At 36.4% G+C, this 19073-nt stretch overlaps 1 protein-coding gene across 3 annotated transcripts in view; it reads right to left on the bottom strand.

The window, feature by feature from the left end:
• The window catches only part of NCAM2 (neural cell adhesion molecule 2), a 285939-nt gene that overhangs the window by 93860 nt on the left and 173006 nt on the right, over window positions 1-19073 (bottom strand). For all 3 annotated transcript variants that reach the window (XM_040576190.1, XM_040576175.1, XM_040576184.1), the window contains exon 8: window positions 15852-15997. In XM_040576190.1, the coding sequence (XP_040432124.1) occupies window positions 15852-15997 (146 nt within the window). The remainder of the gene's footprint in view (window positions 1-15851; window positions 15998-19073) is intronic.

The raw sequence follows: 19073 nt of genomic DNA, 5'->3' as shown, positions 1-19073 counted from the left end.
CCTGCATTTAAAATCTAGACAAGTTGAAACACCTGTTTTTTTTTTTTTTTTTTTTTTTTTAACTTTTAAAGATTTATTTGTGATCAAAGTGCCATTACACTCCATGGCTATGCCACTGCACATCAGTTTTGCCTGTCACTATAGTTACCAAATATATCTTCTAACACCTTGTGTACTTTAGTGCTATTTTGGACACAAACTGCAACAGAAAAGATGAAGAAATAGTGGCTTAGAATTCAGAGCGTTGCTTATTTTGTAAAACATGGTGCAACGTACTCAAGAACAGTCATTCCGAGAGTAAATAACTTCAGTAAAAACCGCAGGATTTTTTCCAGTTCAAATTCAAAGGAGCTGCTGCAGATGTACATGGTAGAAGATCCACACACAGGGGAAAAAGAAGTGGAAAAAGAAAAAGGAATCAGTTTTAACTTTATGCCTAGTTCTTCCTTCTTCAGAGCAAATAGTCAAAAATTGCCAAAGCAAGAACTCATTGTTGTCTTAGTCATGTTCTGAATATGCGTCATGGAATGTAAACAAATACTGATTATCAGAATCATCTTTGGAATTTCAAGAATCACAATTTTTTTAGGAAGCTTTCTGATTTCAGGTTGTATTGATATCCACACAAGAAGAAAACTTCAAAACAAGTACTTCAGTCTGATGTTTCTTTTATGTGAGATTTAAGCAGATCATAATTGCACGTGAAACTGTTCCTTGAAGCAGCATGAAAGATAAGACCTTTCACAACCTAACATGCTGATACTAAATGATGATAAAATTCCAGAAGTCTATTAAATATGTGACCAGCAATTCCTAGTCTGAAAATCTACCTTTGATGATGAGAAAGGGCTGTTGGTCACAACAGCCATCATCGTGTAGAAGCTGATGGAAGCTCCCTTCTGGATTATGGATGGTATATTCACAATATTTCCCATTCTCTTCAGGTAAATGTATTCTATCCATGCACCTGTTGGAGACAGCAGAAAATTCCAGAGTATTGCTACGTGCCTTAAGGTCCAATGAATCAGAATAATGTTACAGTGGTGTCTTGGACTTCATTGATTTTTATAGGAGACCATGTGATTCTTTTAGAGCTGCAGCTCATTTAATATATATTTCAGCATGCTGCGTATTCCTGAATTGGTTAGAAATTTGTCTTTCCACAAGGATGAAATTAATGAAGAACCCATTGTTTGTAGATCTATAGTGTAACACCAGGAAAGTCACAAAAAATAATCTTGAAGAAAAAATACTGTTGTTTGGATTTTCTGTTCATCTGCAGACACAGCAGCTACTCATAGAAATCATACTGAAAATTGTAGCAGGTTCTATGCAGGTTGTTAACAGCATGTATAATCTCAGAAAAAAAAAAGTATTCTTGCAAGCTTCGTATAACTTTTAGAAATTATGAATTGATATTTGATTCATGATGGCATTTCTTTCAAACCTACGTTGTTAAGTAACGAGATGACACAGGATGTCTGATATACCAAAACCACATACTAAGACATGAGACAGAAAACTGAAGTTCTTTTCTTGGTTGGCTTTTACTCACAGAAGTGTATAAAGAAAAATAACAGAGGAAATATGATTATCAGCCATTCATGATTACTTCCACTGAAAATGCAAATCACAATAAAGAAACTGTTGATGATTATTACTGTCAAAAAATTTAGCATCATATGATAAAACCTTGTAGAGGGAAACATGCATTAGTGTTGGCCATAAAAATAACAATAGCAACCACAAACAAGCATTTAGAAGGATAACAGAAACATTACATCTGTCATAAATACATATATACTTTGTAATTACAAATTCTGATTTACTGATTAAAAAGACTTAGTGGTGTTATTCCCGATAATTTCACTGATCTGAATCTATCTCAACTCTGATGCTATTAACAGATGACTCGGATTCAGACCAGCAAGATTCTCAGGAATAAGACCAGCAAGCACAATAGTCTTATTCAATACAAAAAAAAAAGGAAAACAAAAACAAGCAACCCTCCCCCTCCCGCTTTTTACTATACAACTTTCTCTTATTTTAGACAATGAAACCTTACTGCAATTTGATTCCTTGGATTAACGAGAATGACACATAGGTGATTATATCCCAGCTTTGTAAATCTTTAAAACGATTGAGAAATGTTTGCAGCTTCAAAACAAACTTGTCTACCATTGGTATCTAGCTAGCACTGCACAGACTCAAAATACTAACTGTGATTTGCCAGAATTTATTCTCCAGTGATTACTTAACCTCTGTGCACTTGAACAAAACATATCCCTATTAAATATATACGATTTATGTAGCAACAAGTATGGTTATTCAGACTAGGAACTTCAACCTCGTCCTGTTTCTGTTTAGATCTATTCAAATCTTAAGTGAAGATTACTTCAGCTGTAGAAATAATTAGTATGATTAAACTATATGACCATACTATGCTGAATTGCCCATACAGAGCTCCCCTGGTCAGGTAAAAAAATTGTGAAAAGAACATGGAAACATCAAGTACTAGGATCCCAGCTTTCCTCCAGGTGGGAATTGTAGCCCAGTAAATATGATTTCACTATTACTAGTAAAGGCTCTGTATGGATCCAGCAGTGCATGGTCTCAGGACTTGCCAGGGGTTGACTTGGTATGAGGTGAGTTCAGTTTGCTTTAAGATTACAAGTCTTAAAACAGCAAGTTACCTTGTCATCAGGTGACTACCTGAATTCACTTCTGTTTAGCTCTGTGCACCTTGTATGGCAAATGTCTAACACATTACCTCTTTATCCTAATTGGGACTGGAGGAGGTGTCTTTGTAACTTTAAATAACTAACCAATGAAAATAATCAAACTGTAGCCAGAAACCAATGAGGAAAAAAAAAATAACCAACCAAACAAACAAACAAAACCAACAACACCACCACTTTTAAGCTGCCTGCAGTACAGAATAGGCAAAAATAAATTCAACTTGACCCAAGGCAGGAAAGGAACCACAGTGTTAGTTAGGTTTCATTTAAAGGTGTCAGGTTAAGCCATTTGTACTTTTCACTGGAGAAGAATTTAGGAAGCTGATGAATTGTAAACCCTTCTCTCCATTTTTTATTGAGGAAAATTAGCACTCAACCACAGGTCTCAGGGGAGCACAGGAAGGGTGATTATAACAATGAGAAGAAAACTAGGAAGCCTTTGAATAACAACTTCAACTGTAAGGGTAGTTATCTTTTTCCATAGTACTTCTGTATCTTGGAGAAAAGTACTGGTAGTGTAACTGGACTAAGAATAATGTTTTGCTTTATTTTACTTAAACTGATAATACGTACTTGGACTAATAATGGATTCTTGGAAGGCTGTATACCCCTTTTGGCTCACGAAGCTCTTCTGTAAGAATATGAATTCATTTTTAAAATTACAGCTACTCCAAGAACCTCAACCTGAATTTCATGCATTTGTAAAAACATGTATTTCATTTTCATATGACTTAGATTCAAACCATTACTCAGTTTAGCTTTAGTTGTAGGAATAACTGGTATGGTGAAGATAAGCAGTTATGTAAGGCATGGAACAGCCCATACAGAGCAGCACTGCATCTGCTTTCTTCGAAACAAAAGCATCAAAATTTGAGCTTCTCTTACAGGTTTGTTCAGAAGCTGTATGCAGCTAGGGATCCTTTTCTGTTTTTCTGTAAAGGTGATGTATATTTTATTAAAACGACTATGGCTAGACAGCAGATAGGAAGTCTGTCTGGAAATTGGGATGAGGTGGAGCCCTGCAGGGAGATACAAGCAACAAGGCTTCCTTAGGGGAAGGAAAGGCACAGAAAGCAAGAAATGCGTAACTCAAGTGGATGAGGGGCTGGGGAATTATCTGCAGCAGGACACAGATCCAAATGTCAGACCTCAAAGATCAAAAAATCTTTGCTCACAAACCCAGAGAAGTCTGTAGGGCTTTTTGCAACTCAAGAAACAACAGGAAATTATTGAAGTTGAAAGAAAAATTGAGAAAACTAGCTAACCCGGACAGATCTGGAAGAGCATGGGAACATTTGTTGTCAAGTTATCTATTATCATTCAACAGAGTTTCTCTATCTATATTTCCATGTTTATTTATATATACAGATACAAATAAAATATTATTATATAAAAATCAGTCAAATTGGGTGGAACCTATTATAGAAAAACTTGCTGCTACTAGAGTTTCAAACAAGTTGGACAGCAGACATTGCAACATGGCAGTACAAAAAATCTATATGTCATTCTGCTAGGGAAGTATCACCCTGAGAAACCAAACCCTAGCACCAATCTACAGCTTATTTTGAGTTGGCTTATAGCATTTCCTACTGAACTGAACAAGTCAGGAAATTCAAGAAGTATATATTACTGAATTAAATTATCAGGAGCCATGCATAGTACATTGCTTAAACAAACAGATCGGTAACAACACACAACCTGAAGAGACCGTGTTGATGATGGTAATGAGTTTCTGGGTGAGGAAGGTGAGAAAGAGTATGTGAAATTGTTGAAGAAGTCCTTCACCAAAGCAAGGGACCTTGGAGGGTGGTGCACTGGTGTATTGGGTTTATGCGGCAAGGTTTTGGCAACCAGGCTCCTGCATGAGGTGATGCCAGGGCTGCCCCGTGCCAGCCCCAGACGGTCCCAGTCCCAGCCCCATGCCGGGCCCCGCAGCCAAGATGGCAGCACCTCAGGGGCAGCCTGGGGAAAGGAGGGCAAACACCGCACAGCAGGGGGTGGTGAGGAGAGCAGTGTGAGGAGCGGCCCTGCACAGACAAGGGAAAAGGAGGAGGAGGGCAGGAGGTGCCCCAGGTGCCCAAGCAGAGATGCCCCTGCAGCCTGTGGAGGGACCATGCTGGAGCAGATCTCCACACAGGAGTCCATAGAGGACTGAAGGAAGCTGCCCCTTAAGGAGAGCCCACAATGGGGCATGCCCCTGGCCAGACCTGCAGCCCATGTGGGATCCATGCTGGGACAGTCTGTTCCTGAAGGACCACAACCTGTAGAGAACCCCTACTGGAGCATTTTATGAAGGACTGTTGCCAGTGGGGAGAACCCCCACCCAGGAGCAGGGGAAAAATGTGAGGACGGTGCATCAAAGACCAAGACAAAGACAAACTATAGACCCCATTTCTCATTCCCCTGCAAGGGTCAGGGGGATGTGTGGAGGAGGCAGAGGAGTCGGTCAAGAAAGATGTGCCTGGAAAGGAGAGTGGAGGGAAGCTGTTTTAGTTTTGTCTTTGTTTCTCACCATCTCACTCTATTCTTAACTGACAATAAATTAAATGAATTCTTCCCACGTTGTCTGTTTTGTCTGTGACTAGTGAGAGGAGCAGCTGGGTAGGTGGCTTGGAGCTGGCCAAAGTCAAGCCACCACAGCCAGCTTCAGAGGAGGCTGTTGGCAGCAAATGGCCTCTTGGAGGGCTGTTAGTATAGGCAAGAGTTTTTTCTTTCTCTACTATATTATCCAAGAAACACAGTTTCCAATAAAAATGTCAAAAAATACATTTGTTGAGGATATCTCATGAGCAAAAAAAAATTAATGTTATTTAATATTTTAGCATTTGCTACAAGGTGAATGACTAGTCTGTAATGTTTTATGACCGCACAATTTCATTTTAACAAATATGCTAAAGGTAATCAAGGCAATAGGACTAATCTGCGTGTATAAACCAGCACATTTTCATAGAGAATTAGTAAGGATTTTTTAACATTATTAGAACATATTTACTAAACACAATGACCTGAGGGCACAGAAATTCTCAACAAATATCCACGCATATTAGCTTTCTTAGAGGTCTTCATTTTAAATACCTACGGTACTGATTTTGGGTGAGATCATTATACTTTTATCCAACTGAAGTCTTAGTATAGTTTTGGTATTACTTGAATAATTCTAATCTGTGATAAAGAAACAACATAAGGAAGCACTGATAACTGTGGCCTAAATAATATGGCATATTTCATATTGTAAATGTGCTTGTTTAGTTGGTATTCATGCTATTTTTTTTCCCTTCATTAAAAACTCTAAGCTCACTGTAGTTTCCAGTGAGATACTGTATTCATTTTCACATTGTCTAAGTAAACACAGAAAATATACATTGATCAACAGATTGTAACTCCAACTGGGGCTTTTGAATTATGCTAGTGAAATGGTATTTTTTTTCAGTTTAGAGCTCTAAGTATTCACAAAATTGGATTTTTATTGTCAATTTCTACATAAATAACTACTTTTGTATACTATTGTAAGAAGAGAACATTTATAGAATATTATATTAATTCAATACATTTTTACCATGTAAGATAACCCTGAGGTTATAATGTGATGTATCATCTATCTATAAGGTATATTAAAGCATGTTAGAAAGTCAGCTTACAGTAAGGTAAAGATTACTATATACACTTATAATTCATTGACTTTTGGCAGAGATGTCACAACTTGATTTGTATAAGTAGAAATTTATACAAAGTAAAGACAAAAATAAATCTTATTGTTGATACCACTATTCATATTATTGTGACATTTAGAAATTTTAGTAACACAGGCCCACGTGTAGAGGGGAGTTCTTATGCAATGCATAAGGATGCATAGAGGGAGATGAAAATGTAATAGTAAAACATGTTTTCAACAGCATACTAAGGACATGAATAAATTATTAAGAACTAATTATTACAGAGTTTATATAGTTTGTTAAACAAAACAAACGATAGATTGAAAAATAGAATACAGGAACTTTGCTTTCCTCTTGGTTTTGCCAGAAGTCTAAATACAAGTCTTTCCATTTTCTCCTAACATGCAAGAGAATTCAGACTGCTTTTCACGTCAGAAAAACTGCTAACAGGTTTTAATAGAGTAAAATACACCTTTGCAGCATTCCGTTGCTGGTCATGCCATAGCCTATATTTCCCTTTTCCCATGGGTTTCCATGGTATCTAAAGATTTATCATTTCTGAAATCTCTGGAGAATGTCTCCTAGTACACCAACACTACCAAATGACACCAGTTTATAACATGTGGCTGTGGTGCTTATTGTATCATTTGCAGGATCCCTATTTCATCAAACAAGCAACAGCTGTATGAAAATGTTATTAAGCAGGTAGCAGATAATACAACTGATACACAGACAGTAGCTCATGAAACAATATTGTGTAGCAGAAGCAATAAATGAATGAATATTCAAGTCCAACCTGCACTGGTATCATAGGAAATGCTGGTCCATAAAAAGCTCCCCAATAATTTCAGTCTTCATTAGTGTAACAGAGAATATAATCACTGATGACTAAATGGAGAAAACTAATATTGGCAGGCAAAGAAAAACTATTTTGAAGCTTATATGGCTATATGGCTTTATTTCAGCCTGTAAATGAAACATCACAACCCACAGAAAGTACCCAAAAATATACTAACTATGCAGCAAGTAGATATAAGAATATGGATTGAAAATGGGATACAGTTTTTAAGTTTGAAATATAAATCAGTTAGAAAAATGATTATCCATTTATGGATTAAAAAACTCTGTACTTATATAAGTTTAGATGTAATTTAAGACAATTGATTAAATTAGTGATGTTCCTTTTCCCCTAGTTTGTGTAAGCTTTTAAAATAGGAAAACTATTAAAATTTACATTTTCTTGGCTTTTTGCCATCTTTAAAAAAAGCAAAGAGCAACAACTTTGCCTCCTTAATTCCCTCCCCTATGCAAAATGACTTCAAAGCTTCACTAAAAGGAAAAATTTGCAGAAATGAGATAATTCTGGGACAGTGTAATACCAATACAGCCATCCATACAGCTTGAATACATATATGGATGTGTGCATTTAAAGCAATTTGGGTCTACTCTGGGTAAAAGAACATTTAATTTGTCTCCTAAAAGAGAAACGAATTTAAGGGCCCTCAGGTCATGTGGCTGAGATTTACTGTGGAGTTGTCAATGTAACCACCGTTCAAACCTGCATTAGGGAAGATGCTATGGTACATTAAAATTGTATCTGACTTCAGTTTTGGCTTCATTTAAATATCACTGCAGATATTGTTACCAAAAAGAGGGAGCAGAACTCAGATGATTGGTTGGACTACTTAATGATTTTGAAATACCCACAATGGTTTGCAACTTTCCTTATATAATGCTTCATCAACTCACCCAGGAAAACTGCTTTTTATTTCCTCAGCCCTCTAACTGCACACTATCTTACTCCTCCAAAATCAATCTTCCTACTAAAATACTGTCATCTCCCAAAATTGTAAACTCTATTTTTAGCTCCTGAAGAATTTATCCCAACACTATGATACTGTATCTGAACTATGCCATAAAAAACGCCATAGAAAAGGTGAAGAAAACCCAACACATATGAAGATTTCTGTGTACTTGATGACTGGTGAGAATATAGTATTCAGCGCTCAGATGTGCCCCATGGTTTGTATATGCCAGAGGATATAAATCTTTATAGCTCCAACAGTACTAATTACCTAACATTTAAGGCCAACCCCATGCTTTCTACTCACTCATAATTCCATTTATTTACTTTCTCCTTCCAGTCAAAATATTCTTATTCTTCTATTTCATATCCTTAGCATGTGATATCCATTAGGCTTCATTTGAAAAACAACAACAACAACAAAAATAGATTCAAGTTGCTCTGCTTATTCCCATGTAAGCAGAATGACTGGAGTGGTGGCCATCAGCTGTTGCTGCATCTCAGCTACCCAACCAGTGCCCAGCTGTCTACCCAGACAATGATGCCTGGCTGAACTGCTTGCCGTGTCTCGACTGCACAGTCAACTGCATTGTACGAGCCAATTGCAGCAGCCTACATAAATTGTTCTGGCCTGCAGGCCTGAACAGATCTTACAATGGCAAAAATAGTCTACGGCATTGTAAGTAGAAGCTGTTCACACAACACATACATAAAACAGGTTATAACAATTTTCTTCAGTAAGGCAAGAGAATTTGCCCCTTACATTTTTCCAACTATTCAAAAGAGATGTTCCAGAGATGAACATACAAAGGCTAGGATTTGTATAGCTTGTAAAAAGAAAGAAATCTCCTGCAATCAATTAAAATACCCTCAATACATTTATGTTTCCTCTTTCTAGGTGAGTTATCACTCAAATACAGAGGTCATCCTTGATGTAAGAATATAAGAGCTCTCATTACAATCTCAAAATAAAGACCGGATAATTCACCGACATTTACTATAATATTGCTTCTATAACACTGATTCTTTTATGAGGTGACAATAGCATATACAGAGAGTCAAAGAAATCCAATTCTTTTTTTAATATTTGTGACAGTTGAAGCAAAGTTAACGGGCTTGGGAAAAAATCAGAGTTGACCTTTCAAAGAGGAAAGACAAAACAAACCCCAAATCCTTTTTCTATTGTCTGATCATGACAACTGTGAAAAACTACAAACTCAAACTAGTTGTTATTTATGGCAATATAAAGTGAATTCAAACTTGGAAAAGAATTTAATTGCTGGTCTGGGCTCTGCAATATTTAGAAACAATGTCATAGGAGATTACACGGGGACACTCAGGATGGTATTTGGAAGGAAGCAGAACTCAAACTATCTCTATAGTTTTCATTATGAAATTTAAAATCTGAGATCTTTTTACTTGTGGATACAAGTAGAATAGTGCAAGGTATTTTAAAGACATTTGGTGAATCTGTATCAAATATATGTAAAATAAAGTAGCATTTATTTCCTTTTTTTTTTCTAAACTAGTTGCCCCATATATGAAACATTATCAAAACTGAGTATCAGATACTTGACTGTGATCTATGTGCACTGATTTTTTTCTTCTTTCATTCATTTTACATGTTTAGATTGTAAATTCTTCAGGGTAAAGGTTGTTTCTTTGGACACATGCTGCATACAGTGGAGCTACTGTCTCATATCAAGCCCCATCTGCTATTGCTATTTGTATTCCAAAACAGAGCTTGAAATGGTAATTAAAAACATTGGTCAGCTTTCATAATTCTGCTAGAACTACACTAGGAAATTACACCATGAAACTTTGCCCTCATGCTTCTGCTGGATGCACAGGAATCAATGACATTTTTGTATTAGAGAATCAGGATGTGCTGTCCCGCAGGGACGTGTGCAGAAGAGTGTGTATATATCCAAAACCCATTTTATAAGTGATTACAGCAAATCAAATCCATTCACTGTCCTTCCTTCTGTTCTACAAACTGCAAATCTCCTGTCTCCTCTTTTTACTGGGAAAAGGTCCAGGCCTGCTGGATGCACAGAAGTCTGTAGGATCACACCATTTTAAATCACAGCTGAAAAGGGCAATGGCCAGGCGGGCACGTCAGTGACGGAACATGCAATGCTGGGGAGTTGGGCACTAGAAGTGCAGAAGACAAGTACATACACCAAGCAGAGTTTTGGCTTGCCACTGCAACAGCAGATGAAGCTCTAGTCTTGGAGTAAATCTCCATTTCAATTTTCAATTCTTTAAGGGTGAGCCAAATGCTTTCTGTCACACATAATCATTCATTTACTCAGGCTTACCCACTCTCATGTAGTTATGAGTTATAAAGCTTTAAGGGGATTACAGAGGTCATCTAATGTGACTGCCTGGAAAACTTTGCCATTTAAACTTTCAACAGTGGTCAGAGGAAGGAGAAAGACACCTTTATTTCAAATTCTCAAAGAAAGAGAGACTACACCGTATGGTAGATTGTTCCATAGGCTAACTGAAAAAAGAGAGGAAAAGGGTTCTTTGAGTTTGGTTTGAAATCATTTGGCTTCAGCTTTCAAATACATGGATCTGGTATACTGAAAATCCTTTATCAAATTCGTATTTTACAAAGAGATCATTATAGACCTCCTACTCATTATCTTCCTTAAGCGCAGTAGGGTTATTTCTTCCATCTATGACTTTAGTGCATATTTTCTATTCTTTTGGACATTACCATTTCAAAACTCAAAAAAGCCTACGTTTTGATGTTCTGGTTATAAGATCTATCACTTAAAATAAAACATTATTTTGAATTCGTGAAGGCTAGAAATAATCTCACATTCAGATCTCTTCCTTCATCAGTGGTTGCTCTTTAAACAAGGCTATTATTTAAAATGTGCACCCCACCTAACTCATTTTCTTGAAAGGGTATTTCTTGGGTAGCTATCCTCAAAAGGACAATGTGGATACTTGATACACCAGATGTCTCTCTGCAGCCTGATGCTGCCATCTAAGCTGTAGCGGGAATGGGGTCATACTTCATTTACTGTCCTTAGCAGTTGTCTCTGTACAGTGTACTTGTCTTCTGCAGGACCTCTGTAAGACAAATGATTCTCCCCTCACCATGTAAACAAGAGGTAGAATTCTGGATTTTTAAATTCCTCTTTCAGACTGTGTAATGACTAGGCACAGGAATGCCCAAGCTGTAAATGCCTAAATCTGTTACTGAACATGACCTGTACTCAAAATCCCACACTTGTATAAACTGGCATTCCAATGATCTACTTCTTTCTTTCATACAGATATACTATTTAATAGTATCTATCAAATTTGCTTGCTTGCTGATTTTTTTTCCATTTGTCAAGAAGGATGTGGTCTAAAGGGGCTTAAGGTGGCAAGCATCAGGTAAGAACAAGTCATCCTTCATGCATTATAACAGTTCAGAGAGGTATGAGCACCCCTATTTATAGCTGGACTTCCAAGCCTGCTGGTTATCCATTTGTCACCAACTCTAATGCCTCAGAAATGATTAGCTTGTTGACTCAGTTAACTTCGGTATAAAATAACTAGGATTTTAAATGTATACTGAGTCAGTTCGACAAGATCTATTTGCAGCGAACTCATGGCAACTATCACTAATTGCATTACTGAAAAAAATATTTATTGAATCTACTTCAGCTTTCCTACTATTTTGCTTTAGAACAAGTCATACAGACTTTAGTTATCCTTTTAGCTACTGCCACACTCATTGGTCTCTCCAAGCTCTTTGAAACTCTACAGTGTTCTGGGATTTACTCTGAAACAACAATATGAGTCCACAACATTTATTGGCCATCCCACATTCTTTCATATATTATATATGACACCTACATAAACGCATATAAGGATGTAACTAGACAACACAGGAGTGTCAAGGACTGAAAATGAATGACAAGAATCTATATAAAGGACTTAAATGTCTTTTGCATAGCTGTGACAAGTGACTGTAAACCTGTAAAGGGTCCACCATTAGCAGTAAGGGAAGAAAAAAATCAAACAGGCCCGCAAGAATCCTTACTCGCTACAGATCATGACATTCAGCTATTACCAGAAAGATTGCAGTAACCAGTCTGAGTGATTACAGTATAGATTTAGGACGGCAAACTCCAGAACAGCCTGCTACAATCTTATTAAATTTCATGTCCGAACTATTACAAAGCAAAACTCTGAATTATGATTCGCAGATTACAAAAAATATCTTTAGCAAGAAATACAGCGGTCTGCAACTGTGCAATCCCACAGACTCTGATAACCTCAAAGGAAACTATAACATTTTTTCTAATTGGGAAAAACTTGGAATTTTGGTAATAAATGTTGACTTAATATAACTACAAGAGAAGACAGTCACATTAGCCAGTACTATAATAAAACTCTTTCATACAGGAAAAAGTAATTGCTCATCAATCACAAAGACATAGATAACACACACTGATATTTAATCTCAGTTAAAGTAGCACAGAAAATCCCATTAACCAAATGATCACTCAAATTTTGCAGTATTATATTCATTCCATCTTGTTTTGGACAGAGAGAAAGGAAAGGAGGAGTCATTATATAATTTGGGTGTTCCATAATAAGCTGCCCATATCTTCTTTGATCAAATTAATTCTGGTTTTGTTGTTTTATTAAGAAAAAAGATACCATTTTTTTTTCCTCCACTAGAAATTCTTTATGCAACATTTCAAGTTTATGGAGCTGTCAAACATTTCAAACATCACATCCTGCAACTATCCATACAAGGTATACTTGCATTTTAGCAAAACAAGAACAAGACTGAAGAGCTAAATAGTAAATCTAATAAAACTATAATTAAAAATAATAACAACACTTTGTTTTTTTTTTCTTTAAATCATCACTATGTTACAATTATGGTTAGAGCAGTTCTTTCATCTTCTACAGAAGAAAACAGTATCATTCCGTAAAGAAATTATTAATTCAAGAAAAATGTTTGTAAGGTACAGTCTATATCACTTAAAAAAATACTAAAAGAAGTTCAAAAGATTAATTCACTGAATGTAGAGAATAATTTTTATACTTGGGCAAATATCTCTGGTGATTGGACATTGCCACATTCTTCCCTGCGCTGGTGTGTCTTCACTTTGAGCACTATGTGCAGTTTTGGGCACCACAATATAAGAAGGACATAAAACTATTAGAGAGCATCCAAAGGCAGGCTATGAAGAAGGTGAAGGGTCTAGAGACGTCTGACGAGTGGCTGAGGTCCCTCGGTTCGTTCAGCCCAGAGCAGGGCAGACTGAGGGGATGCCTCATGGCGGCCTGCAGCTCCCTCACGAGGGGAGCGGAGGGGCAGGTGCTGAACTCTGCTCTCTGGGGACAGCGACAGGACCCGAGGGAACGGCATGGAGCTGGGACAGGGGAGGGTCAGGTTGGGTGTTAGGGAAAGGTTTTTCACCCAGAGGGTGGTCGGGCACTGGGACAGGCTCCCCAGGGCAGTGGTCATGGCACCGAGCCTGCCAGAGTTCAAGACGCGTTTGGACAACGCTCTCAGACACATGGTTTCTGATTTTTGGGTAGTCCCGTGTGGAGCCAGGAGTTGGACTCAATGATCCTTGTGGGTCCCTTCCAACTCAGGATAGTCTATTATTCTTTGATTATTTCAAGTTATCACATACATTATAAATAAATTCAGTTTAAGGCTATGTTATGAACACTCCCATTTTCTTCAACTCACTTTTTCCTTTTTTTTCTAGTGCAGAACACTGCTGTGTTATTCAACAATTATTCAATAATTTATTCACTGTCAGTTTGTTTCCCTGTTAATGTATTCAAAAAACTTGGTAGGAAAGCTCAAGTCAAGGCTTTGCCCCTTTAGAGTGTTGGAGGACCACGTGGTCAATGTAGCAGCGTATTTTATAGCTCAAGACATACAGTATTTCAGAACAGTTATTCAGCATTCAGCAAAAACTTGCCCATGAGCAATATACCGAAAGTTCCTTCATTGGCAAGAACAAAATGAAACCACATAACTGTATTCATTCTTGTTCTTCTGCATACAGCATGTCAACACACTAGTAGCAACTCAATATAGGTTTTAGTTTGGTTTTCAGTACTATACAGTTGAACCACGGTTCAAAAAAATGGTACATAGGTAACACTGACAGGTCTAGAGAGTTTAAACACGTGCAGTTTGAATTAAGAATGTAATACCATACTATATGAGCACTGGATAAATTTCAGAATTCAACTGAATCAATGTGTTTGGCTTATTTCTGCAATTTGCTTTCATTTTCATTTTCTGATATAACTAATTATTTTTAGGAACATTCCAAACGTAATCGAAAAGCTATGTTTGTAACCTTTGAACCAGGTCTAGTCTTTGTGTATTAGAAAGATCACCTTTGACTTTAAATATTTAAGGAGGAGAGCGACTGTTTTATTTTAGTGCAAAACTAATTAAAAATATGATATAAATAGTGCTATGTTTCTCTGAAATTGAAATCATAGAGCAGGAAAAATGATAGGCAAAACCTCACAAAAACTGCCTCAGTGCCGGGAAGGGTTGAATAGGAGACTAGACCAGACAAGACATTGTCCTTTAGAACACAAATAATGAAAATATATATTCCCATAATATACAATAATACCCTATAAACTGAGTGACTTACTCTGTATCTAATTCCCTGATTTGCTTGATCACTGTGTAGGTTTGGCAATTTTTTTTAAGCAACAGCTATTAATATGCAAACATCTGCAAGTGGACTGTCTGTATAGATTATGTAGAATCTAATTTCTGAATTAGCAAACCAGAGAGGCTCAGACTTTAACTAGTGCAGATAAATTATATATTTTATATAAAGAAATTAAGAATACTTGTTTAAACATTAAAAGAAAATTATGCTTTAAAAAGCTCTGTAGAAACTATCTACATGGTTAAGAGTAACATTACACCCTTCCCTTTTGCTAACCATTCCATCTAATTACAGCTCTTGTTCCCACAGTAACTGACTTTCTCCATTATCATACTGTAATCTTTTTCTACTCAACTTACTTTTGTAATAAAACTTGAAAATGGTAAATCAAATGTGAAAATGGGCTCAATTTGTAATTATAAACTACTTTGCTCTTTGTGAGAGAAAACATAAGAAAGGAGTAAAGTAAGAAAAAAAATGTAAGTGGAAAAGAAAGCTCTCCAAAGTGTTTGGAAATTTTTTATATATACATATATATTTCAGATATTTTTATATATATTTATATATATATTTATATTTAAGTATAATATATTTATTTATTTATTTATTTATATTTATATGTATATATATATTATATATATATATATATATATATATTTCAGATATCTATAGGATCCATAGCATTTTCAGAAATACTGGGCAGATTCCAAATATAGTCAAGAAGGGCTAAGGGCAGCCACTGTAATCAAAAAGAAATTGAAACCCTTAGTAGGGACTATTTCATGAAGTAAACTGCCTTTCAGCACTTTAATTGCTTTTTTCTTTCCTTCTTTTTTTTTTTTATAATTTAAGATTTTGAATTTCCACATCTCTTATATTACCTCAGTTAATTCCAGTTTCTTTCAATTAATTTTCCACTTATGAAAAGAAGATTGCCCAGACAACATGTATTTAGATACTTTAAGGGTTGATTTACCTTGTCACCTTCAGAGAAAGTTATTCCATCAGTGGCCCTTTTCCAAGTAATCTCTGGGATAGGTTCTCCTTCTGCTTCACAGATGAGGGTGGCTTTCCCATTCTCAAATGTGGTTTCATTTTTAAGTTGTATTATTTGAGGCTGTACTGTTAAAAATACAAATTACATTATTCACCCTGCATAAAAAATGTCATGTCAAAATATTTTTAATGACTTTCTTTCTGAAAAACAACAACAAAAAAAAACAACAAACAAGCACATTTATGTTTATTTACTTAGGCTTAGCTAAAGGCTTAACACTACTATCTATATGAGCAATCAACTTTCCTGACTTCAAGTTGCACAACAACCAATGAAAATATAGGATCTTGGGATTTCAGTCCAGGATGTTTCCACCTCTTTGCTATTTTCTTCAGTCAAAAACACTGAAGTATTTGTATTATAATCGTAGAATCAAAATATCTTGAGTTGGAAGGGATCCACAAGGATCACTGAGTCCAACTCCTAGTTCCACATAGGACTACCTAAAAACTAAACTCTATGTCTGAGAGCATCGTCTAAATGCTTCTTGAACTCCATCAGGCTTGGTGCCATGACCACTTCCCTGGGGAACCTGTTGCCTGCCACCCTCTCAGTGAAGAATCTTTTCTTAATATCCAACCTGATAATAATGTACTTTAAAAATTGTTAACTGAATGGCCTGTCTGAAATGAAAGAAGGCTTGAACATAGAAAAGAGTCAGGCTTGAGCTCATTAAAGTGATTTTACTTGCAAGGCAATGGAACTGACATGGTCCTGGGTAACCTGTTCTCGGTGGCTTTGTTTGAGCAGGGGTGTTGGACCAGATGACTTCCAGAGATCACTTCTAACCTCAACCATTCTGTGATTTTGTGTTCATCACTATAGATGCATTTCGAAATATTAAAAGAGATGCTGCCAAATAAAGAAATAACATTCACCGTTTGGAAAGTTTGTTCATGGAGCAGAGAAGTTTGGTCTTCAATTCCCTACAACTTTCTCAATAAACAGGTTTCTTTCCAATTATTATTATTTTTTTTGCTTGATTTCTTCTGTATTTGCTTCAGACAACAGGAATACCTCATAAACTGAATGTTCATGGTTACTGTTGCATACCTTACAGTCTCCTCTGCAAAGGTTAAGAACATGATAGTAATTAGAGACTCTAGATTTACTATTTGCTGCTTGCAACTGATCCCTTGAAAAAGATACACAATTTAGTGCATTCACAGAGTTCTACTCATAGCATTGACAAAAGAGGTTCATCAGACTTGGGAAGCTGAACAAAGAAAAAGCTTGAGAAAGTTTTGATTATATCTCTGGAAAATAACTGCTCTAAACAGCTAGTTTATATTAATACGTCCATCAATTTACTAGCAAGAGGCTTAATATACGCCCGCACCACTGCCTGGTTGGATCTCTTCATTAATATTACATATGAGGAATCTCACTCCCATGTTATCTTCCTGCACAGCCACATTTGAATCAGGTAGCAAAACTGCAACCCTGGAGACTGCTGATACAATTTGAATTTTATAAACAAGCCAGAGAGCCCAGCAAGGAAATATCTAGGAAATTGATTCCTGAAACTTCATTCCTATCATAAAAACAAATGCACACACACTAGTATAAAGTGTTGACTTGATTTAGTGCATGATAAACCTGAGTCTTTATACAAGTTAAAACAGTATTACTACTTCACACTCAAAAAAAGGATTTAAGATTCGTCTTCTGAGAAAACTGGCATCACTGCCTTTATAGACAATGTAATTTTTATTTTAAGAAGTAGAAGTGTTCTACACAGGCAAGAAGCTAGGAGGGAGGAATGAAGGCATACAGAAAATGTATAAATGTTTGAGACTACATCTTTTATTGATGACTTTCACTTTATGAAGCTGCGGTTGGTATACTTCATAATGCCTCTGATGAGCAGGCACAGATAGCTGCATACATAGACACACAGTATTCCCTTCCTGTGTGTATCAATAGGTTTAAACAAAGAGCTCCCATATATGTATCAAACTGTATCTTAGAAAACTGTATTAGGTTTATGTGGCAGGGTTTTGGTAGTGAGGGGCTGAAGGGGTGGCCTCTGTGAGAAGATTCCAGCAGCTGCCCCATGTTAGATAAGGGCCAGTTTCAGCCAGCTCCAAAGGGACCTGCCACTGCCCAGAGCTAAGCCAATAAGTGATGTTGTTTGCACCTCTGTGAGAGCAGATTTAAGAAAGGGGATAAAAACCGCTACACAACAGCAGCTGGGAGAGTGAGGAGTGGGAAACAGCCCTGGAGAAACAGGGTGAATGCGGGGCGGAGATGGTTTGAGTTTCTCACTGCTCTAGCTTGTTAGTAATAGGTAATAGATTTTATTAATCTCCCTGTGCTGAGTTTGTTTTACCCATGACAATAATGGTTGAGTGATTTCCCTGTCCTTATCTCAGCCCTTGAACCCTTATCATTATATTTTCTCTCCCTTTCCTTTTCCTTTGAGGGAAAGGTTGTGGTGGAGCTCAGCTGCCCAGCTGTGTAAAACTATCACAAAAAAAAAAAAAAAAAAAAAAAAAAAAAAAAAACACAAAACACATATTAAACTACTTACTAAACTGAAAGAAAAATTAGCTAGGTGTGCTTCAGGCACTATAAATGTGAAAATAATGGAAACATTTAGGCAATCTGCACGCCACAATCTCATTATAGACTCACTCTAGCCTGCTTGGTTCGAAGATGCAAGCCTTTTGAGGGCCTAAATTAACCTCAATGTTTTTAATTTTGGCATTTGGAATATAGCTAAGAGGGATAAAACAGGAGAGGTCAGTTACATTTTCCATCCTCTCCTCTGCCTGATAACAGATAAGAAAAGGAATACTACTACACACTTTTCTCATTTATCAACAAAAGTTATATTGAACATAGCTGCATAAACCTTCCTTTTATATAAGATTATATTTAAAAAGACATCTAGAAAACAGAAATAGTATGTGGTCAAAATATACTATAATTATAAAGGGTACTATGTAGTGCTTCTTAAAGTATTTTTCCCTTGACTTCTACAAAATCATCAGAAACTACTGAAATGCCAATGAAATACTTTTCATAATCTCAGTCCACCCTCATTGATCATATAGGTATAACAGCTATACCCTAGAAAACCTCAAATTAATATATAACAGAATTCCTCTCGATTTTTTTAACCAATTCTGAGTGAAG

This window comes from Cygnus olor, chromosome 1 (assembly GCF_009769625.2).
Source record: "Cygnus olor isolate bCygOlo1 chromosome 1, bCygOlo1.pri.v2, whole genome shotgun sequence".
Taxonomy (NCBI): Eukaryota; Metazoa; Chordata; class Aves; order Anseriformes; family Anatidae; genus Cygnus; species Cygnus olor.
This window is presented reverse-complemented; position numbering and strand designations above follow the sequence as displayed.